The following is a 25,355-nucleotide window of genomic DNA, read 5'->3' on the forward strand; positions in this document are numbered from 1 at the left end:
ATGCGACCAGTGCCAACGCCGGAAGAAACCGCCTATGAGTCCCGCCGGACTCCTCCAGCCACTTGATGTTCCCTTCGACCCGTTCTTCCGAGTTGGCCTGGACCTCCTAGGTTCTTTTCCTGCATCTATTTCCAGAAACAAGTGGATAGCTGTCGCGACGGATTACACAACCCGGTACGCCATTACACGAGCTCTACCAACCAGCTGTGCCACGGATATCGCCGATTTCCTCCTGCATGACATCATCCTTCATCATGGTGCCCCACGCGAACTCCTCACAGATCGTGGACGCTATTTTCTCTCCAGAGTTATTGATGGCCTGCTTCGCTCTTGCGAGACAAAACATAAATTTACGACGGCCTACCACCCACAAACTAATGGACTGACTGAACGTTTCAACCGGACTTTAACTGATATGCTCTCTATGTACGTCTCCTCCGACCATCATGACTGGGACGTTGCATTGCCCTTTGTTACATTTGCATATAATTCCTCACGCCACGACACCGCTGGTTTTTCACCTTTCTATCTTTTGTTTGGCCGCGACCCAACTTTACCTTTTGACACCATCTTTCCGGCAGCCGTCGATGCGCCGACTGAATACGCCCGTGATGCTATCACCAGAGCTCGCGAAGCACGAGAAGTCGCTCGTCAGCGCATTTTAGCTTCGCAAGACCACCAGAGGCAGCGTTACGACGCCCTTCATCGCGACGTTTCTTTTAGCCCGGGTTCACTTGTGCTGTTGTGGACCCCGACTCGGCGTGTTGGACTTTCCGAAAAACTGCTTTCCCGATACTCGGGCCCATATCGTGTATTGCGCCAGGTGACCGATGTCACCTACGAGATAGGCCCTCTCGAGTCTACATCTGCCTCCGTTTCGCTGCCTACAGACACTGTTCATGTGTCCCGCCTTAAGCTCTACCGCTCAGCAACACCATAGAAAGCACCGAGACGGTTGCTTCACCACCCGGGGGTCATGTTACAAGAATGTTTCACACTGCCGAAGCAAGGAAGGCACGAAAGAAGACGACGTGATGTTGCTGTGTGCGGCACGCCCTCCGCCATCTTGTCTAACGCCTAAGCGTTGTGTAAATATATTGTAAATACGCACTGCTTCCCTGTGTGCCTTCACGTAATAATATTTATCATTAAACATATTGCACATACAGTAATCAGTGCTAATTGCAGGAACCATAGTTAAGCAGATGTATAGTGATTGAACATTAAGGAAGATGAGCTATACATTTAAAATACCAGTACTGGTGACAGAAATTCTATAAAAGCTGAACACCACATGATAAAAGTAACTATAATCACATGTCACCAAAGAAGCAGTTTATACGAGATCGAAGCAATATGTCATTTTTAGACTTGACTGAAAATTTAAAAGAAAGCAACGAAATGAGCTAGCTTAAAATGCCTTGTGGCATAAATGAGGTCAAAGCTGATAAAGCGATGAATGTAAGTCACATATCACATTTATAACAATGGCAGTTATTAATCAGCATGATATTGAACTAATCTCACACACATTTCACCAAAACAGTCTGCTTGTCAGGTACAAATACATTGTCAGGTACAAATACAATGCTAGTATGCAGCTAGTATACAAGCGGCATACTAGGACGATAGTATACAGCTTGTTTTTGGTTTTGTTTAGGCTCGCTGGATGATCACACGGTTAAAAGTCATTGTTTTCAGCTTCCCAGTGGCTTTTCGGAGCAGGTTTGGAGCAGTTACTAACAAATATTACACTTCGGAGCAGCATGGAGCAGCATTTCTCTTTTGGAGCAGTTTGGAGCAAATTACGGTGAGAGAAAGCTTTTAAGAAAGAGTAGTACAGACACACATTCTGTGTCGGAAACGTTGCCACATACCAAATTACAAAATTGTCTAGGGTTATTCCTTAGCATAGTCAGTAGATTAAAAAACGCCAGCACAGTCACAGCGAAAGCTGCAAGAGTGGAAAATCTCTTGTGGCTACTAATACAAGTAAACTAGCAACGTACCCACTACGCCACAAATCATAATTTTTGTCAAGTTGGGAAGCACCCACCACGACATTATTCGTCATCCTGCGGAGAAACGAGCTACCATATGTAAGGCATTACGTGCAGTTTGTTGATGCGACGGTTGACGACGATGAAGAATTATGGCCGAGCCATTTGTAATGGGTTGGAAGCTTTAAACGACCCACTAGTCACGTAATACACATGTGACGCCCGGTCGTTATTTTACTCTCCCACCACGCTATATAACATAGGTCAACGTGAGAAAGAGAGAGACAGGGAAAGAACTTTATTGAGACCCTGAGGAAATGCATCATGGGAGCATTAAGGATTATAATTTTTTGAAGTAGGGAAGCAGCCACTATTTCATTTTTCGTCATTCTGCTGATAATCGTGGCACCTGCTAAACACCTTTAATGTACTTTGTTGATGCTGTGGCTGAAGACGATGAAGAATTATTGGAGAACCCTTTGTAATGGGTTGGAAGCATTCAACAACCCACTCGTTGCACAATTCGCATTGTGTGACGCTTGGTTACAAAATTCGCGTTGTGTGACGCTTGTTTGTTATTTTACTCTTCTTCCATGCTACATTACATGTGTTAATGTGGTTCCTTCGCGACATGAAGCCTGTATAGGGTCTTTTTGCAACGCACCTTCAAGCACTGGCATGGCTCCAAGGTAGAACATTGGGGTCCCACGCAGAGGGCCCAGGTTCGAACCTCGTTCCATCCTAGAAATTTTTCTTATTTCGTTTTTTTTCTTATTTCGAGCGATAGTGGTTACGGACACCGGCGGCGGACAACTACGGCGCCAAAAACGGCCCTTGTGATCTCATAACAGCTTTCGCTGTAAAAAAGAAAACTTTAGCTCGTTTCATTTCAGATAAAAGGTTGCAGCGGCAGATTTATAGGTTGTCCAACCTTTGTCAGATGGGGATTTAACAGCAACAAGATAAAACCTTTTCTTATGGTTTAAAAGACGGTTTACATCAAAGTGGACGATTGGGCCACTTGGTGATTCATAATCGATGTAACTGCGCGGTAGAGAACACGGACGACAAGTAGACGGGGACAAGTGCAGAGAAGACAGGACAAGGGCAAAAAAAACACTGCAGTTGTCCCTGACTACTTGTCACCCGTGTGCAGTTCCATCGATCAAGGTTTATTTATCTGCTGTACCATGGAGCACTTGTATTAGAAAAAAACTTTTTTTATGGGGATATGTTTAAAGGACCCCTGACAGCAAAATTTTTGTTGGTGACTTTTTACTCTAATTTGTAGCTTTGTGTCTGGTAATCTCTAAGTTAAATCGTAAATGCTCTAGCGTATCGCATAACTAATTCTAGCATAGTTAACTGTGACCATTTCAGCGTCACTTCAAAACCCCCGCCTAAAAACCACAAGAAACTAGGGCCCCATGCGGGAGAGCGTCAAAGACCACGTGCACTCAAGCTGTGGTGACGTTGAAAGCGCGGTTTTCAAATCGGGGCCCCGCGCGCGGTAGAGATTGAAAGTATGTGGGTGCCTCGGTATGGGTTAAACCTGTTAAGCGTGTGTCCCCTCACGAAAACTACCTGGAGAGCAGCCCAACAACAGAGCGAGAGGGGTGCGGAACAATAGGCCTCCCCGGGTGCCAGTCGTCGTATTGTGTGCGCCCCACAAACCTTCTGTGACGTCCACAATACTTGCTTTACTCGTGGAACGTCACGGGGCCTCTATCTACGTCATACCAGGATGTCGCAAGGTGCAGCCAACTCAAATGAGCACTCACGCTTACTTTAAAACCAAATTAAGATATCTGAAAAGCAACGTTTGTCGCTAATAATCGATCAGATGTGCCTCCGTATACAGGAAAGTCAAACAACACAAACATCTTGAGGTTTCAATTTTGGTGTCAGGGATCCTTTAAAGATTAGCTCTGAAACATTAGCTTTGAATAAGTTCCAATTGCTCTTCACTGATCGTTCAAGGTAGTCGGGTAAAAACTCATTTAAGAAGGAGCCTACGTCATTGTTAATCGTGTTAGAGTCAGCTCTTTTGTAATCGTGTCGTTTTAAAATGCTTATGCATGCATGAGAATGGTAGTTGTCACAGCCCCATTAATGGGAGGCAATCACCGGGCAGATTCCAAGGGCTGACGCACTGGCCTCCCGAAACGCACCTCGAAGGCACAGATAATGTAAGGGTAGGTCCTTTTAGTGCACCAGCGAATGCTGGTTGTGGTCCAAAGACGGAGTCAGAGCCAAGGGTTGATAACACAAACAAAATATATTCTCAGTTAAGGCAGTACAAGCATCACTTAACTGCAGTAGGGTACGAATTTGGGCTGGTTGGTGCATGACTTCAAGTAGAAAACAGCGCTACGAGACAGGACAAAAGAAAGGGCACACACACGGCGCCGTGTTTGTCTTTGTCCCGTCTCGTAGCGCTGTTTTCTACTTGAAATGCACACTTAGCTGGTTCAATCACAATACAGCTCGCATGAGTCTCACAAACAAGGGGGAACAATTAATCCCTTGCGCTCAAATCCAAACACTCAAGAATATTCCAGAAGTCCTTTCATATTCACTGGCTTGATGAGTCTTTTCATGAAGACCCTTCACAGTCGGTGATCACATGTCACCTCAATGACTGTACTTAATATTACGCACTTCTCCCACGGCGTCGTCTCTCAACACTTCTAAGACTGACTGACGGCACTACATCATAAAACAACACTCCTCTGGCCGACCGAACAACACTTACTTCAATATCATAACTTCTTCCTTCACTGACCTGCCTGACCCTGAGCCACTGTTGCCGCGCATTTACATCGGGTTGCACCCGGGTTCACAAATATTTGACGCGACTCATCTGTGTGTAGCACAGTGAAGGCTTAGGAATGGTGGTGGTGGTGAAAAACTTTATTATAAAAGTGAGTGTATGAGCCCCTGAAAGGGCCCTACAGACTAGGTGACATCCTCAGTCCGGGACGTCATTGGACGACACCGCTGCTTTTGCTCGCGCAATGAGAGCTTGTTGGGCTCCCAGGTCAGAGCAGCTAAGCAGCGTCGCCTCCCAGTCCTCTCGCATAGGTTTGGGGAGGGGGGAATGGCTGTGTTCAGCTGGCAGGCCCAGCGAGATCCTTCTCACGACAACTTCGCTCGACGTGGAATCGGGTCTTGATTCCCAATCTTTTCAGGCTTTGTGCAAGCGCTTGCTTCGAGTGTGGTGGCTGTCGGCGGCCATCCTCACTGGAGGGGGTGACGGGGCGCACTTTCGGCACCTTTGATACTTGTTTTATCGATGCGTGCGCTCCACCGAAGCTAAGCATTGGCGCCGTGTTTCCGTGCTATCATTTGAAGGCGGCAGCCCGCGCTTGCTTAAGCGCTCGTTTGTGACAGCAGTGAAATACAGTAGAACCCCGCTGTTACGTTCCTCACTGCTGCGTTTTCCCGGCTGTTACGTCGTTTTACGCCGGTCCCGGCATAGCTCCCATAGGATACAATGTATTGGGAACCCCGCTGTTGCGTCGTAACTGTCGGACCGTTCCCGTATGATACGTCGCGAAGTGCGCCCGGTGCCGACCGAGTGACTACCAAAGAGAGCGGCCATGGTGCATTTTCACGCAGCTTGGCCTCGTTTGACCGTAATATTAGCCGCATGAGAGGCGCAAGCAACAGAATCTTTCAATTGATGCAAACAAAAGCATGGCCTTCGAGATTCAAATTGCAAAGATGGCGTCTATGACGTAACTGCTCGCGAAAGCAAGGCCTTCGAGATTGGCATTTACTATTGACAAAAGCATAGCCTCTGAGATTTGCATTGCACAGACATGGCGTGTATGACGTAATTGCTTGCGAAAGCAAGGCCTTCGAGATTGGCATTCACTTCTGCCATCGCGTTGGCGTAGACTCATCATCATCGTTATTTATTGGAGAACGGGAGGAGTTCGAGCTGGTTGGAGCTCGCATGGTCGTGCGTGCGGTTCGCGGTCGGACTCGCCGCGCCGGTCGTGACTGCGTGTGCTTAGTTCTTTCATGCCTACAGCTGTTGGTGTTAAAAAAATCACATACGTTGATTACATTTCTGTGGATAAGGCCGTCCTAAGCTCCGCGTTTCTATCCATCGACTAGATCGCGGCTGAGCGTGCCAATTTTCGTGCTGCTCGTAAGAATTGAAATAAAATTCTGTACCACTAAATATTTTGCCGTTTTTCCTGTTTTTCGGCTCTTACGTTTATTTCCTACGGTCCCTTCAAAAACGTATCAGCGGGGTTCTACTGTATTAGCTTGAATAATATACCAGGTGCACTGGGCACGAAAGATAATAGAATATCTGGCGCTGATGTCAAAATGAGGTCAAGAATGGAAGATGCAGTTTTGGTAACACGTGTAGGGAAATTAACGAGCTGTGTCGGCACATATGCGAATGAAATGCTCCGCTTCAGCTAAGTTAGGCAATGAATATGAATAAGCATTTGACCACACATTGTTAGGGAAATTGAAATCACCTAGTAGAACGACTGCTGTGAGGGGAAACACGGGACTCAGACAATCATGTAGGTCATCAAAAAAGTTAGCACACCTGAAAGGCAGGCGATAACATACGCCAATGACAACTTTCCTAAAAGCCACGTTGAGGCAACACTATGTTGCTTCTAAGCCAGAGTTCATAACAACAGCGTAGTTTTCAACTGTCTCATTCACAGCAAGAAGAACACCACTACTACATCGATTAGATCTGTCGCAGCAAAATATTTTGTTTCTTTGTTTGTTCACAGCAAAGCAGCTCTTCGTTTCGTATTTTGTCACAAAGCCAAGTTTCAGTTAACGTGATACTAATATCCGCGTTAGAATCATTAACTGCTGCACGCATTTCATCCTTCTTAGGCTGTGAACATTAGACAATCAATTTTCTATGGTTATCGCAATAAAGTTGTTTCAAAAGTTATTTCAATCAATCAATCAATCAATCAATCAATCAATCGCAAGTGCCCTTGCTTTCTCCTAGCTTCCCAAGGAAGTAACTGCGCGACCAGAACGAAAATGACGTGAAAAGAAGTTAGCAACACTAGCGGTATTAGTTGCACATCTGGATGGTCCGATTTCATGCACCGTATCAGTAATGTAGTAGCAGCCGTAGCATTTCTCATTAGCAATCAATTTGTTATAACACAGATTGAAAGAGCAGTGAAGTTCTTTGGCGAAATTGGTCAGCACTGCTCTAGCACGGCGAGTGTCAGCAGAAAAATCTTCCCGCATAACCACTTCTCTTATTGTGAGCCTGTGACGCTTAGAAAAAACCATTTCTTTCACTTTGTAGGCAGAAAATTTCACTATAATCGGACAATTTTTATTAGTGGAAAAGCGACCAATTAAATGGCCTCTCCAGCAGATGTGGTTGCCCCTTCTGTCTCGGAACCATTTTGGAAAATACCTCCCAGGCATATATTACGGACACCTAGCAGAGATGTTATAAACCCAATGTCCTCAAGAGAGCGTGGCATTTCATTGCTACCTGGCGGGCATGGCTGTTTCTCTGTGAAATGCGTGGCAAGAATGAGTGCACTGATCCTGCCTTCCTCCAGTGAGGTAATGGTAGCTCTCTACAGGAATCTGTCCCTTGTTGTTGTCCGGAGATAGTTACCGGATGCCGCCGCATCAGGAAAAGGTGTCAACTGACAACAAGATATGGCTCACTTAGTGGTCTCCTCATCAAAGGGTGGTCCACTCTCTTGTCCAATTTCCTGACAAATAATATGTCAAAAACACATTTTTAAGAGCACAGGGTAAGGCAATTTGGTAAGGGTGTCCCTTTGTGCATATCTGCCACATTCATGCTTTTCTTTAAAAAGCATATTTTGTGACTGAAAACCCGCCCGCCCGCCCGTACGTTTATCTATCTATCTAGCCGCCTACGACTTTGTGCTCTCCTGGCCATATCGTTAATGAGATGTATACCAAAATTGGTATAGCATAACATGACTGTATGACAAACATAAATGACAGGTCATAACATGAAAATCATGACATGCTTGTCATGTACAGCATGATTTACATGCCACAGTCTTGGTGCTCTTGCGTCTGTTTCGTTAAATTGATATACACCAAAATTGGTATGGAGTGACAAGAGTGTATGGCAAACATAAGTGCAGGTAGTAACATGACAACCATGACATGCATTTCATGTACAGCACGATTTACATGCCACGCTCATGGTGCGCTCGCAGCCGGTTCGCTGGCTTGATATACACCAAAATTTGTACTGCACGACATGACTGTATGACGTGCATAAGTGACAGTGGTAACATGAAAATCATGACATGCATGTCATCTAATGCATGATTTACATGAGAAGCTCATGGTGCGCTCGCGGCCGTTTCGCTTGCTTGATATACACCAAAATTGGTATTGCGTGACGTGACTGCACGGAAAACAAATGATGAGCGGTAACATGATAATTGTGGCATGCATTTCACGTACAGCATGATTTACGTGCAACGCTCATGGCTCGCTCGTGGCCATTTCGATAGTTCAATATACACCAAAATTGGCAGTGCGTGACACGACTGTATGATGAACATAAATCACAGGTGGAACATGAAAATCATGACTTGCATGTCACGTAGGGCATGATTTACATGCCATGCTCATGGTGCACTCCCCCGCGGCCGTTTCGCTAGCTTGATATAACCGAAATTGGCATTGTGTGATGCGACTCTACGATGAGCATAAATGACAGGTGGTAACATGAAAATAATGACGTGCGTGTCACGTAGGGCATAATTTATATGCCATGCTCATGGTGCGTTTGCGACCATTTAGCTTGCTTGACATATATCAATATTGGTATTGCGTGACTTGACTGTATGACAAACATAAATGATAGGTCCTAACATGCAAATCATCATATTCATGTAATGTATAGTGTGATTTACATGACACTGTCTTGTTGCCCTTCCCGTGGTTTTGTTCAGTGGATATATACAAAATTGGTATGTCATGACATGAGTGTGTGACGAACATAAATGACAGGTCATGCATTGTATATGCCAGAATATACATTTCATTAGCATGGTATATACCAGATTGTACATGCATGCATGACAAAAACATGCGATATATAGTGTACTAGATGTCATGACATGAATGACCTCATTTGTCTCAAAGACAAACAAGGCAATGTATGCAGCTCTTTGCTGGGTGATTCACATTACATCGATTTTCACAGTGCATAGGATCTGCCAGATTTTTTCTAAAAAAAAACTTTGTGTACGAAAGCCACATGCTTGTCTGGAGTCGGCTGCATATAGGAAATTGTCGGGGTACTTCTAAGGCAGTCTGAAGACGCTGTGCGCCTTTTTATTCACACTTGTTCTTCGGAGCACATCTGTTCAAACACTTTCAGCTCCTAGCTTCATTACACTTTGTGTCTGTCATACCAGTCGGTAAGTTGAGATCCTCAGGCGACGGAACGACGCGCTGTATGTTCAATGAATGTTGTGGTTTTTTCACGCTTTTTTCAAACATGAATTTGCACCAACTCGCCCAACTCTCCCTGTCAGGGTACAGGTCTTCAGCAAGTGTAAATCTCGTGGTGACCAATACAGTTCTCTTGTAAGTGCAAATAAATGCCAGCGATGTACTGAGGTGCTGAATGCTGAACCAGCAGTCACCATCTTCATTGTTGAACCATTCAGCGTTTTCAACGTCCTTTGCGGCGAATCGCATGCAGGGTGACAACTGGTATGCTCTCATGGACATAATATAATTTGTGATGCCATTAGACCGAATTGTGTGTGGAAACTGTGCGGTGGTGCAAGTGTTGAGCAAATGAGAATTGCATCGCAGAGTCTTTGCTGTCTGTGTTCAGGCTTCAGAGTCTTAAGGATTGCGTCATTGGATGTTGTCCTTTCGTTTAATGATGGCAGTATCGCATGATCCAAAATTCTGAAATAATTAGGATTGAAGCCTGGCTAAAATACAGTCACTTTGCTGGAAAAAGTTGAGCACAATCGACGATACATTGCGGATACAACTGCACGACAGCTCACAAAAGAAGCAAGGAAAGCAAGACGAGAGGCTCCAAAGTGAAAAATTCGCTTTAGCAATGATTACCAAGCTTGTAGCTACTAAATAAAATAGTTGAACGGGGTTTGTGGCAAAGTATGTTCGCTTTTCAGCTGTTTTCTAACTTCAAGCTCAATTATCTTAAAACCATGTTTTTTATTACTTAGGTACCATTATTTACTATGTATTCCAAGATAACCAGTCGATTACTTATTCTTGTATTCTGCATAAATGCATACGTCTACTGAAGCAGTATTGAAATTATGCCTTTTATAGTTTTTGTGTTACAAATTTTCAAAGATGCAAATTGACTAAAAATGTAGGTTCTAGTGGTAAAAAATTCACCGAAATTCTAATATTAGCCGAATTTAAATAAATCTGCTTCAGTTAAAACAGAGAAAAATTTGGAAGAAAATGATATGCATTTTGTGGATATCCCTTTTAGTCGCTGAGAAAACGGTACCTCAAAATGGCCAAAAATGCATGGGACGTATGGGATTTACCCTGTGTCCTTAATGTCTCAATGCCAGCTGTTAAGACCCGAACACATCACTCCACCACAGTACAGCCTCGGGGAAGATTTTTACCTAACTGCAGACCCTCACTACTGCAGGCCAGTCAATTTGATAGAAATAATGGAATGAAGCGGCCAAGCAGCACTGCTAAGCTTCTGAACTGGTCCTTTGCCAAACAAGGAATTTTTTTAACACAAGACCACAACAGGAGCAAACGCTTAAGTCAAGGCTGCCTTTATCTCAGCACAGAAAATGAAGGATGTCACCTTGATGGAGAGAAAGGCGATGACTAGCGAGATGACATCCGAGAGCATGTGGAAGGAGTCGGCCACCAGGGCCATGGAGTTGGTGACGTAGCCGACGATGATCTCGACCAGGAAGAATGCTGTCGTCATGCCGAACATGAGCAGCAGCCGGCCCCTGCGCCCAAGCTCAGCCCGGTGACAGCAGCAGCCCCCCATCGCTTCCAAGGGGGCACCTGCACATTGATGATGATATGTGATGTTTGGTGGCCAAACAGTGCCATAACAATGGTCATGGGTACTCAATGGAATGATGGTTCATGCAGTGTGGCTGTATAGAGGCCCAAAAACCTTCGATGTAAATGGCTTAAAATGGTATAAAAATTAAAATAATCATAGTGGTGGGAATCACACGAGATGAAAAACGGTGGCAAAATAACTAATGTATTAAAAGAAGAAGCAACAAGTAGCACATTGCCCTCACCAGGTCCCTTGAATACAAGGGCCTGTCAGAACCAATAACGTCGCAACAGCAGCCTCTTGCTGGAGGCCATGTTACGACATTTTAGGGCAGATAACGTTGAGCGTCCGGACGTCATTCAAAGAGGATCAAACTGATTTCATACTAAGGAGTGGTTCTCAACTTAGAAAGCACCTGCACATTGATGCAGGACTGCATCAACCATTATCTTCCTAACACATATGAATGTTTGGTTGTTAATGCACTAAGTGGCCAGCAATGTTTTTCCCACGAAATTACAAATGATCTGTGGTAAACAGTTTTTTCCCTCACACCTCTTTCCTTACAAAGCTTGAAGGCTTATGTTTCCGCAATATGCTACTTTCTTTAGGTTGTGCGACAGTGGGTAGTGTAAGGAGGCAACGTTTTTCTCATCAGCAATGGTGCACCAGCGGAACTGCCTTCTATTAGGCTGCTAATACCAACAAGTGGGTTGGACAACCACCTCTCTCTAGAAGCTCTTATGAGAAGATCTCAACAGCTAGCCCATGCATGGCTGAGGAAGAGAGGTCAGTTTTCTGCATTAAGTGGTGATGAAATGCAATACTACCAACCATGCCTACTAATGCCACTCTCTGGCAATTTTTTCCTTTCAGCAGCCTTTCTAACAGTGAGTGATGTCAGCACAGCATTTATCAGTACAAATAAAAATGTTGCTATGGCTGGTTTTGAACTTGGGTCTCCAATAACAAAGCCAAATTCTCTAATCACAGGTTAGCATTGGCTTGATTAGAACACCTTTAAGAATGTTCTGTGTGCAAGTCCACACAAAATTATAACATCGAAGAGATAGGGGAAGCAGCTAAAAGGAAACTCTGTATAGAAAGGAAAAAAATGCACAGAGTAAAAGATAAGCAGGGCAATGTTATCAATTTCAATGACATGAGGACAGAAGACTCAAAACTGCACAGCTTGCAGGTAAGTCATCCAACCTTAAGTGAAATCAAAGCTGAACGGCTCACTAAGGAAGGAAGGAAAGAAGGAAGGGATGTTAACCAATCCAGAAAAAGTGGTACGCTGGCAAAAGAAATGGGGCAGTTTTAAAGATAGAGGGAGAGCACGCACGCACAATGTCAAGAATGTTGGGCGTGTTGGTATACATTCAAGATGGTGAAGGGCTAAAAGAAACGGAGACTTACGAGAACACGAGACGCAGCGCTGCGTCCTGTGTTCTCGTAAGTCTCCGTTTCTTTTAGCCCTTCACCATCACAATGTCAAGCACCTTAGGGCCATGATAACCACTGGTGCAAGTCTGATGTCTTCAAAAATTTTAGCACTGCCTTCGTCACCTTCACCCACGATGACCTCTCAGGACGACATTATGAAATGGTGTCTGCCGTCATCGGTTTGTAGTCTATGCGAGCTAGAGTGACCGCGAGTGATTTTCTCTGCGCATTGTAACAAGGACAGCCGAAGATGTGCTGTAATGTCTCCTCACTACCACGGTTGTCACAAGAAGGGTTGTCAGCCATTTCAATTCGAAAGGGCAATGACTTCGTGAAAGCCACTCTTAGCCATAAACAGCAAAGCAGAGTGGCATCTTTGCGGCGTAGTCCAGCAGGTGTCTGAAGACGTCAAGTGTTCGGGCAGTGGTTGTCCAGTCTATTTGCTGTATTCCGCTCAACCGGAAAGAAAATGTCATCCATTTGTTTATACAGTGCGGACCTACAAGGCAAACTATATCTACAGGTTTCTCGGAAACAGAACACATGGAAAGAACGCCTTTGGCCGTAGTTCGTCCTTTGGTGGATGCCTTCTTGCCACTTTTTCTCTAAATCTCATATAATATCTAATATAGAAAAACCGTACACTGGCCAAAGTCAGGAGCAAATAAAAAAATTATTTTTTATTAAACATTATCAAAGAGCAGAGCTCTGTGTGTCGCAGATTGAATATTAACGCAACACGGCTCTTTGGCCTAGTTGGAATCGGTTCATGAACCAGAGAATACTCTGCTTCTTCCCCGTTTTTTTTTTCTTTTTTTTCGCGATTCCTAAATAAAAAATGTTATCATTATCATGAACCGGCACACGCTCAATCACCGCCCAAGCCTTCTGTGCAGACGGGTAACATGAGAAATTGAAACGTAGTGTTATTTTTCCAATTTCTGTGGAACATACGGGCTATACAAAAAGGCTTGCCGTGTGTCGTATATAGAAAATTACCATCACGACGAACAGGCTCAATCACCGCCCAAGCATTCTGGAGATGATTCACAAAAGGAGGAAAAGAGAAAATGAGAAGGCAGTGTAGTTAACCAGAAACATGGCTAACAAGATAAGCTGAAAGGTGCCCACCAGCTCTGCTGTGACCTAGCCTTACGCGACTTAGTACAAGCTGCGTTAATTCATTTGTATTTTTATTAACTGATAATGTCAGAATCATATTATTTGCTCCTGGCTTTCCCGAGCCAACTTCGACGCCACTCGAAGTTGACTAGCAGCATCAGTCCTTGATAGGGGCATTGCCTCGAGCCTGTCAAGCAGCACTGCTGCCGTGTTCATCGCCTATCACACCGCAGCCACTCAAGTGTCACTTGGTGTCCTTTTTCGAATGAAGTATGGAGGAGATACCTAATTTCGAAGACCAACTGTTCGTATGTAAGTTCCATGAGTAACTATGGATGAGGTTGGAAGGGCGTGTGGAACAGCAAGATGACACAACCTGAGCAAAGACTGAGGGACTTTGTGACACCCCGAACACATTGTCATAAGAAACTAGCGAGTTGGAAGAACACCAGTATTTTACCAATACACAAAAAGGGAATCAGCCTTCTTTCGACATAGTACAAAATATTCATGAAGATCATTTGAAACAGGACAAGAGCCACACTTGACTTGAATCAAGCTGGATAGCAAGCTGGCCTTGGCAAAAAGTACTTTACCATGGATCACCTTCATGCGATTAATCACATAACTTAGAAACCTGTTGAGTAAACACAGTCCCTTTACATGGCATTCGTCGATTGTGAGACTCAGTAAAGGTACCAGCAGTTTTGGAGGACTGCATCGCCAAGGAGTAGATTGTAGATGTGTGAATGCCACAGCCAACATCAGCAAAGATTTCACAGCTACCCTGTTCCTCCACAAGAAAAGCAAAAAAAAAGGAAAATACAATAAGAAAAGGATTCAGGCAACAAGGTACAATCTGTCCAATGCTGTTCACTGCATGCCCAGAACTGTTCAAACTACTAGACTGGGAAGAAACAGGAATAAAGATGAATGGAGAATATTTCAGCAACTTAGGGTTCTCATTTGTCATCTTGCTCTTCAGCAATAATTGCAACAAATTCCACAAAGCAATTGAAGGCCTAAACCAACAAGGTGTACAAGTAGGGTTAAGATAATCATGCAGAATACAGATTATTCAGTGGCCCTGTGCGAGAGTTCACGGCTGTCAACCAGACCATAGAACTTGTACCAGGGCATCTAGAATGAGAGAAAGTTGAGCTTGTTGGGTCATCACGAAAGAAGGTGAGGCATGCAAACACGTGGACTCGAGAGAAGCTGCCCTTCTACTGGCATTTGTATTGGCTGCTTAGTTTCTCTACAGTACATATTTGCAGGCCTTACCTCCTTTCAGTATCTAGACTGGGAAGCCTTCCAAACGAAATTCACAGAAGAATAATGCTGGGCTGGAGCACACAAACATCAAGCATTTCCAAATCATGTGTGGCAACTTACCACTGTTCCTGACGTGGAAAGTGCAGAAACACCACATTCTGTCAGTCCTCACGTATGGGGCAGAAACTTGGGAGGTTAACAAAGAAAGTGGAGATGCTAAGGACGATGCAGTTGTGATGGAATGAAAAATGAGGAGTAACATTAAGCGACAGGAAGGCGGCAGAGTGGATGAAGGAAGAAACAACTAAGAAAGAAAAATGGACCGAGGCGGATCGTGTAATGCATAGGACAGATGGATATGTGAAACACAGCAGAAGGTCAAGCGGGGTGATGAAATTAAAAAACAGCTAGCGCAACGCAGTGTAAAACTGGAGGTCATTAGGCAATGGACATCGAATATGATGTGCAAACAAACCTGTCTAGATGCTGGCGGTTTACCGAAGAATTTCATTCGCGCAATCTCACGCGTTGGTGTGCTTTCAGAATGCTGATGGTTGAGTCGCCATTGAATCGAATGTGGGTGCAGCTTAAAGACTGGGATCAACTACAAGTTGGAGGTCCTGTGTGATTTGTCCCCATTTGTGTTAGAAACACGTATCCCCAACGTGCCAAAATCTGTTGCCTGTTCTTTAATGGTTTCTACTTTTATTTCTTGAGTCCTATGTAATTTGTAATGTGGCGCACCCGAGTTGTCCCCCTATAACTTGCTCTTCTCAACGTAGAGCCTGTTCTTTCTGCACAAACCTGTAACCTTTAGTAGGTTCACCTATATTTTTGACACAATGTTATAAAAAATGGCTGTGGCATATACATATAAACCACAAATAAATTATATAAAACAAGTTTCATCAATATGAAGCCAGTACTTGGGTGCCACTGACTCACCACCATCATGCGATCACATCACCGGGTATTTGAGATGAAATGGCCAAAACAAGTGACACAGAGTTGTGCGGAGAAGCATTAGCGCACCTCATTTCCAGCCGCAGAACAGCGCCTGCACATTTGCCTTACAAGCCTTCATATAGGGCTGTGGTCTGTTCCCGTAAAGCTTGCTTCGCCGCACACACCAACCACTTCTTTTGTCGAATGTGCTGTCCCTTCTTTCACTGTTGAAATGGTCATGTACTGATGTTGTCCCTAATATGTGCTCACTTTCCAAGAGGTTTAATATGATATCAAGAAAATCATTCCCATGCAACGTTATCCACAATTAGGCTTAGCTAAGAGCATGGCGATTTCTTAAAACACTGTGTTTCAATGCATTTATCAGTCAAGTTACTGCACAAGTCTACAAAAACACATGATGACTGGGAGCTGAAATCGCCTCTCTATAAAACCAGAAAAAGAGAAAACTACCTGGCATTTTGAACGACAGGTGCTTTTTATCTGAACGAGAGGAAAATTCAGAAGATTCCGTAAAAAATGGAACGAATTTCAGTGGCATTGTGGCACTGCTGCCACCTTCTGAAACCATGGTAAAACATTTTTCTCGAGCTTACATAGACTTAGGCAAGATAGCAGCCACTTCGCATAGTGCTAATTGCGGCAGGGGATGTAGGAGAGAAATTTTTCTCCAGAAGGAACAGTGGGATGTATGTGTCCCGAGATTAAATGTGCAAATCTCAAAACATCCCATGGGATTTACATAACAAAGGCAACATTATGTGGCCCTTTTAATGTATCAGGTTAAATAGACCAACCAAGGCTGGGATGATTACTGCCAACGCTGCTTTTAATTTCAGATATGAATTCTTGTCATTTCTGAAGCAGCCGAGAACCTAGTAGGTCTAATGATTCTCAAATTAGATAAGAGCATGGGCAGCTGGTATAATCTTGAGTGAATGCTGGCTCACTGCGTCGGCTATTCTGACTATTACTTGCAGTCAGGTGTAAAATTCAATCACAATAAGGAAATATTAACTTTGCTGTTATCACACGTAATTACGTTTCAGGCTTGTAGCAAAACTTGGGGCTCCCTGAATAACCGAAGATGGGCACCATTTCACACCCAGCAAACTGTTGGCTGCAAGAATGGCCAGTCCGCCTAGCATAGCAGCGACTTCAAGGAATGAGGGTCAATGCGTTGTTCAGCTGTTCTATCAAGCTACTCGCTGCGTGGCAAAGGCCTCGGTTTCATTACAGAATACAGAAAGCAGGATGTGGGGGTGGTTATTCTACGTCACCAAACCAATGTTTATTTTCCCCAGCGGAGTGAACTCTTCCACTTATTTGGCCTCCACATTTCCAAGCATTTCGCACTGGATTTGCATTTGCAAGCTGTGTTGTTGAGATCACCTTGTGTGCAAAAAATATGCCACAACACAATGTGTCAACACCACGATGGAACTACGTCAGTACTCACTACGTGGTTCGGTTTTAAATGCGAAGCATTTCTTAGCGAACCTCAGGCACTTTGGGCGTTTCTGTCTGTCTGTCTGTCTGTCTGTGTCTGTCTGTCTGTCTGTCTGTCTGTCTATCTGTCTATCTGTCTATCTATCTATCTATCTATCTATCTATCTATCTATCTATCTATCTATCTAGCCGCCTACGTCTGGGCGCTCTCCTGGTCGTCTCCATAACTTGTAACATACCGAAATTGGCACAGCAGGGGATCAGTGTATGACGAACACGATTCACTGGTCCTGACATGAATAACGCAAAATACCTGTCGCATACGTCATGAAACCCTTTCTCTCAGTCACGTGTGGCACATACCCGCATACCAGAGTTCATGTTATGCAGGTATGTGCCACAGGTGATACAAAGTCTCAACCAACACAGCAACCGCGAACACACACATTGACACGCAAGGAAAGTGATAATAATAATAATTGTTGGGGCTTTCTGTCCCAAAACTACGATATGACTATGACCGAGAGACACCGTAGCGAGGAGCTCCGGAAATTTTGACCATCTGATATTCTTTAACATGCACCAAGGTCGCACAGTACACGGTCATCTAGCATTTTGCCTCCATCGAAATGCGACCGCCGCGGCCGAGATCGAACCCGCGACCTTCGGATTAGCAGCCGAGCACCGTAACCGCTGCACCACCGCGGCGGACGCAAGGATAGTGAGGAAGCTGAAGACAGAAGACCCCTGGAAGACGCTCAACCAACGTGGTCCGCCACGTGGACCACGTCGTATACACAAAAACCGGGGTCAATGCTTCCTACACTAAATCTGCCGAGAGAACCAGGCCTCTCAACATTACCGGTGACTTCAACATTGATTTATCAAGACCCAACAATGCCTGGTCTTTATACTGCGTGAAAGAAGGCTTGAATATGGAAAGCGCATCAAGAAACCTCGCTGCCACGTCCAGGACAGACGTCATCATGGATCATTTCATTATAAGAGGCATCCAGGATTTCCACCAGCTGTGCTATACCTCGCACTTCACTACACTTAGACCGCTCCTAACCGCGATCACGAACGGATCCGATTAACAAGTCCGGTCCAGCTGCTGGTGCTCACTGATCACGGTGATGATGACCTTGTTCAAGAACTGTCAAGAACCCCTTCTACACATACACACGGCTTCGTGAAACGGGCGTGCGTTCTCCGTCATGACGGACAAGCATAAGCATAGCAACTATAACGCAACTGTAACAACTGCAACTGTGAATGTAACGTACGCGCAGTGCGCCTGCGCATGCCACTCGGCTGTATGTATATCCAGGGAAACTTCAGTGAATCAAGCTTAGTTGTGAGTAACACCTGTCCTGTGCATATGTGTTTCTTTGTGCTGTTCGGATTCGCGCTATCCAGTATTGAAAAATATAAGCACTACATGTCAGCTTAACGGGTCTGGTGTTGGTAACACCCATGTTGTTGTTGGCATCGTCACGCAACTGCACACAACTGGTTATATAATACACATGGGACTCTTCAATATATGAGTGTGCATATACCACTTCCACATTTCTCTAGCGTCATTCCGTAACGTTTCGCTCAATGTAAAAAAATTATGCCACAGTCACCATGCCGTGCATGCTTCGCATAACATCGATTCCCACGATACGTGGGATCTGCCGAATTTTCAAAAAAATTTTTTTTATAGCTGGGTCCACTTTGTCACAAAATAATATTGCCAATATTTAGCCTTTCACTTCTAGCCACGAGATATTGATTTTGTTTAGTGCATAAGTCCAAGGAATGACTTAAAACTAAAGTAGAAATCTGACTGGAACAAGTCTTGCCTCAAAGTGAAAAGACTGGTTTTTCTGGCCTTTTATCAGGCATCCTGCTCAACGAAGTAGTATTGATAATAAAAATGTTTGGGGTTTGACATCCCAAAACCACAATACGATTATGAGAGATGCCGTAGTGGAGGGCTCTGGAAATTTCAACCACCCGGGGTTTTTATATGCACCTAAAGCTCTCGCATTTTGCCTCCATCAAAATGTGGCTGCCGTGGCAGGGACTCGTTTCCGCGACCTGCGAGTCCAGCACCACAGCAGGGAAGTAGTACTGATACTAGTGAAGGATTTTTTTTGCAGAAAGCGTGCCACTTGAGTGCCTCCTTTTGTCCAGTCTTTTAGTTGCGCTGCGGAAAGCCTACTCAAGCTGCAACTCTCTTAAAATTAGAAACAGTCAAGACTAGCAAAATTGTCGTTTTGCTTTTTCGGGGTCTCATTTCTCTGCTCACTGTACTCAAAGCGATGCTCCACAGGTGCTTTCATTGGTGTTACGCAGTTTACTACAAGACGTGGTCGCAGATGTTCCCAGTGAGGATTTCTCATCTTTTAAGTAACACTTGCAAAAGTAATATGCTAAACCATATTCTTTCCACTGCACGAAGGAGTATGTGTGTTCTTTCTAGCGGTACGAGCCCTAATGAGCACTAGAAACTACAAAATACACGGGATAGATTTGAGCAAGCAATGAAAAACTAAAAGCGCAGTTCTTTTTTTCACTCTCCTCCACCACCCGCACATTCGCAACAAAAGAGCCCCGCAGCAAATTTTGAGTGCGTCATTTTATTTCGTTGATACTGTTAAGCTTTCACGGAGCTCCGGACATGGCAGCATTCACGCGAAACAATCCGCTGAAATCCCAAGAAATACTGTAGTTGGCAAAAATACTGGCGAGATGGGCTGCCACCACCGCTGGCGTTGTTCGAGAGAATCCTCTTTTGTTTATGACGAGTCATCATTGGCCGCAATGAATGAAAGCATTCAGGATCTCGTCCTGTCGAGCTTCAAAACAAAAGGATAAGCTGGGATCCTAAAGGCCTGGACTAAAAATAAATATTTTATCTTTTTTCGTCGTTTTCCTCCACGCATCCGTTGAAAGACTGCGCTTGAGTCCAAGTGTTTCAATGTGTGCTGCCACATCCCAAATGGCACGAAAGTGTTTCGCACAAATTATGAATATTGTTGCTTTTGAGTCTGTCAGCGCCGCTCATTGCTACGACAACCCCGCCTCGCATCAGGAAAAAACACGCGGCAGGAATGCTCGGCTAGTCTAGAGGTAGCGCGCATTCTACCTACCGGCAGAGCTAAAACGGCTGAGTGAAAATCTTTGGGCGGTAGCCGATACTTACACGTCTCGACAATAAAGGCGACAAAAAACGGAAGAAATGCAAGCAGGCTAATTTATTGTCCGTCCACTGGACTCACCTCGCCTTGGAAGAGCGACGTCACCAGCGATCTATCGCCTTATCGCCACCACTGCTATCGCACGCATCACCGCTTCTTTGCACACATCACCGAGTGCACACAGCACCACTTGGAGGGTTTCGCCACCACAAGCACCAAGTTTCCGCTTGGGTTACGCCGGCGGCTCCAAAAATGTGTGCCTTCTCCGCTGGCACGGGTGCAAAGGCGGGAGAGCCGCCAAGGGCGCCGCGATCAGAGCACACACTTGAGCAATGCACCATGCAGCATCGGGGCTCGCTTGGCTTCACCCAGCTATGCCAGGTATCGTGGTGAGACGTGAACGCATATTCGACGAACACCGACAAGAGCCCGACCGTCCGTTCGCATCCATACAGCGCTGCTGCCAAGCCAGAGAATATCTACCACTTTAGAGAACGGAAACTGTACCTTTGACTGTAGTACGGAAATAAGGGTAGCGGCGGCGTACTGAACTGCAATAGAGCGAGGCGAGATGGCGCTGCAAGTACTATCATCATCATTAGACAAACGCGTTTTTGCGGTTGGTTCGCCCTGGTCGCGCTACTGCGCTTTTTGCTCTTTATGGTATTTTGTTCGTTGTCGTTGCTAAATCCCTGCTCGCGTGTGTAATATTTATCGCCAGGTGACCAAACTGGCCTCGACTGGCAAAAACAACGTCAATCAAGTAAGGTTTGCATCGTTTATTGTGAGTGCCCAAGCTGGTACAAGCAATGTATACAGTCAGGTCCAAGCAAAACAAGTCACTCATACACGTCGAAAGCTTTCAACCCGTACGTGTGTAATCAGTCTGAAAGCTAACAAATATGTGCATATAACTGAACACCGAGATCGCTGAAAGAACGTTGCTCTCGTTGTGTAGCAGCGTCCGAGTTTTAACAGCATAGCTTTAGGACAAGGGTCTTATCCTTCCTTTAGTTATGCGGCGCTTGCCAGGTTGTGTTGATCTTGCATGGTGTGGAGTCGGAAACGAAACGTGCGCTACGCCGACAGATAGTTGGCGCAGTGAGAGCAATGTAGTTTTGATTAATCTTTTACGTAAACAATCGCGGATGCGTACAGTTCTGCATCTTTCTCGCTCTGCGATGTCACCTTGAATGCGTTACAAATAAAGAATATCGCGTCGTGTCTACAGGGCAGGCACGAATTTCTCGGCCGTGAAGCCATACCATAGGTAGTACGTATTCAGGTAATAGGTGGAAGAAAATATTTCAGGCTCGTTTTGTTCCTCGATATAGTTCAGTTACACAGTTTCTACAGCTAGAATTTCTTGGCGCTAGTAGTAATCGGACTGCTGAGTATGCAGCGTAGATGAATGCTAAAGAAACAGAGATATAAGGCGAGTGCTTACAGATTCTAGAAGCACAATTCTAAGAAAATAAGCTTTAGGCATGCAGTGTACATCTTCGTTGGTGTTCGCACAGAACACTAAACAACTGCTCAGCCGCAAGCACAATCTCTGTATCACATAGACATGTCGATAGAACTTGAGCACTCTGTTGCAAGCAAACACTCACGAAATCAAACTGTGGGGCACGATGTGAACCTGTGCCAATGCTGGATAAATAAAGGTCATATATATATTGCATACTTGTTATTGTGTTATTTACTTTTTCAATATATTTGGGCTTGGGAGCACAAGTATGTATTCTCCCTGCTACTTTTAGAAGCTCCGGCTTGAAATACTGTCACATGCGCTCCTTTCTTTGTATGTTTTATGTTATTGGCCAATTGCACGTGTAGTTACTGCATTGCACAAACCGTGCCAGAATGTCTGGGAACATTCCAGATTATTTTAGGATCTTCTGTTAGGCTGGAACGTGCAATTGCAAACAGCTCAGTTTATTGTCGAACTAACGCAGCGACCAGTGATAATGCTGGAATGTTCGATGCCGCAGGTATAAATGCCGACGCGCCTTGCCACAGATCAGTTTATCGACGGCCGACGCCTGTTCGCCGCTATCAGTGTGCAGTGTGTATTGTTGTAGTTTGACTTTTCGTTTCCCGGCCACAAGTTCGGCCGAACAAAAAGTTTCATCTTGGACACACCGACTGCTGCTTTTGTCGACGTCACGACCCCGTGACAATACGTAAAATCTTGTAGTGTGGCTGTGGATAAGTCCAAGTTCATGTATGTTTTAAATTACCTCTTCGATTTCCTAGGTTTTTTTTCGTGACAGTAGTTTACAGACTTTCACTTCATAGTGGTAGGTGCTACAACTGTGACATGTTAATTTAATCAAACAGCAGAAGTAGGTGTGTTCAAACAAATTTGGCACGTTTCTCTGCTATGTAAAAAAGAAAACACTACCATACTCACTGAACACAATCTCACTCATCACGACAACGTAAACGTGCTTGGTGAAGCTGTGCTGGAAGAAGTGCTCGTCACACTTATAATTTGTTTATTAGCTGTAAATAATTTGAAGGAGCCCATTGAACATATGTGCAAAGGCTAATGTAATTGAGCACAGCCTTGTAAAGCTTTGTCGTATCTTTTTGTAAACTTCTATGATCTAAACACAGTTAATTAAGGCAAAACAGTTTTCAGCATAGTGTGTAAACTGTCTCATAAGGCACAACTAAATGTTGCATTTACGTTGCGCGGCAGCTGTATTTTCGATGGAGGCGAAAATGTTTGAGGCCTGTGTACTTAGGTTTAGGTGCACGTCAAAGAACCCCAGGTGGTCGAAATTTGCGGAGCCCTCCACTACGGCGTATCGTGATTTTGGGACGTTAAACCCTACATATTATTAGATGTTGGAAAGACTGTTAATTCCCCTCACTGCCGTGATGTTCGTTTTGTAATGCGATTTATAATTAAAAAAAAACTGACCCTACGTTTCGAGACCCGTTTGGTCTCTTAGTTTTTTTAAATTAAGAAGACTAATGATTAAATGTGGCTGGAGAGTGTTTTTATTCTTATAATCTTGCCCAGCCAGACAGACTTCTATATATTTACCCTTAAATTTATAATTTACACACCATGATATTATTATGAGTCATACAGTAGTGGGCAACTCTAGATTGATTCTAACTGACTGGAGTTAAACAAACGCAGTTGTAGCCTTGCAGAAGACAAGACTGCTTGTCGAAACATTTGCTCCAGCGACACCTCTTGTTAACAAATTCTTCGTCTCTTCAAGCTTCCGTCTTTCCCTGAACTTCAGACGCAGATCTAAGCACACGAGCGTCTTTGCATTTCGCCCCCAATGAAATGTGACCACCGTGGCTGGGTATAAAACCTGCGTCGTTGAGCTCAGCAGTGCCAGGTAACGTAACTAATGCACGGAGCTAGTGCTCAATTTCAACGCTATTGCGGTGTAGATTGCATGACACAGTAGACAGCTAATACTTGTGGACGATTGTAGGCACACCTCCATGAGATGCCTGGTAAACCATTCACAAATACAGCATTGCAAGCGTGAGGTTCAAGATGACCTGTTGTAGCAGACGTTCACATGTTTCGCCGCACTTGCAGGGTGGACATTCGGGGGTAGTCATCCTGTCGTTGCCCGGCAATCCTGGAAAAACAATGACATCACCAGATATTGATAAGCATTATCAGTGAATATTAAACTTTGGAAAAATAAACGTATAAACACAGTGAACAAAAACAGCGGTTTGTTATACATATATGTAAACGTACCTTATAATGCATGTTGTTTCACTCGGGCTAGCTTCTTTACAGGCGTGTCATGTAACAGGTGCCTTGCTCATTGCACACAGCTGTTTCCTTGTCAGACCAGGAGACTATGGCAGAAAAAAAAACAAAAATATTTCTGATTATAGTGCCGGTTTCTTCATCACAATAAAGTGAATGTGCACTCACAATTATGTGAAGCTTTCGTTGCACTAAATGTGCAGTAAAAATAACCTAAACTGACAACAGGAGAAATGAGACCTCTAAACCTGGCTTCTCAAAGGCGACTGCGGCAAAATATAACTCGTATCTTTTTTGCACTGATATGCGGGCTAGTTACGAAGATACATGCGAGACGTTGGTGACGCAGTTGCCTTTCTTTATTGCAGCGGCCTGGTCAATGTGAACCGAACGATAAACTCAGCAACTTGCTCCCACTTGAAGCCACGCCTCAAGTATCGCACGTTTTCTCATCGACAGAGTTTGACACGTTGAAAATTTTAATATTGCAGTGCGTCGCCTCCGTGTGACACCCACACGGTCATTGGTAAAAAGCTGAAGCAGTGGGTTTTTATACTCACCGGTTCGTATATTCTCGAGCTTGAAACGAGTGTTCATCCGGTGAACGCTTCAACGGTCCCTTCGTTCTCCCGAAGTCTGCTGAATGCGTTTCGCGAAAGCATTTCAACGAGTCAAAACAAATAGAACGAAAGCGAGTGTCTCGGCCGGCAGTGACTGGAAACTTTTACAGCGAAACGAAAGAGCGCGAGACCCATCCGAATGCACCGTGAACCGTTACGTTGCCTCTGCCGCCGTATATTTTGAAATGAAGATAATGATGCCGATAGGCTGCTGACAACTACGAGTTTGTTGGAGCAAAAACTATTACAAAAGATTGATGACGTGGTAACTGGCAAGGCAAGGCCACTTCGTATAAACAGCAATTTGTTTATTGAAGTGTAACAGTAAGCAAACAACTAAACTTCCTTATTTCAAGAATATTTTAATTTGAAGTTTAGGCCCGACGAGGGCGCCCCTACATAAAAAGTCAAATAGCGCGAATGGCGGCCACCACAACGTCGCCATGTTATCCTAACGCAGAGGTTAGT

The 25,355-nt window shown here is 44.5% G+C and overlaps 1 protein-coding gene across 1 annotated transcript in view; it reads right to left on the reverse strand.

Annotated features, from left to right (window-relative positions):
* LOC119384144 (zinc transporter 1) overlaps positions 1–20,968 on the reverse strand; it is a 73,668-nt gene extending 52,700 nt beyond the window's left edge. Inside the window, exons 1-2 of the mRNA XM_037652437.2 lie at positions 20,589–20,968; positions 10,843–11,054 (exon numbers count right to left, since the gene is read on the reverse strand). Coding sequence (XP_037508365.1) covers positions 10,843–11,037 — 195 coding nt within the window. The 5' untranslated portion in view covers positions 11,038–11,054; positions 20,589–20,968. The remainder of the gene's footprint in view (positions 1–10,842; positions 11,055–20,588) is intronic.
* Positions 20,969–25,355: the final 4,387 nt, after the last annotated feature.

Source organism: Rhipicephalus sanguineus, chromosome 2, assembly GCF_013339695.2.
Source record: "Rhipicephalus sanguineus isolate Rsan-2018 chromosome 2, BIME_Rsan_1.4, whole genome shotgun sequence".
Classification (NCBI taxonomy): domain Eukaryota; kingdom Metazoa; phylum Arthropoda; class Arachnida; order Ixodida; family Ixodidae; genus Rhipicephalus; species Rhipicephalus sanguineus.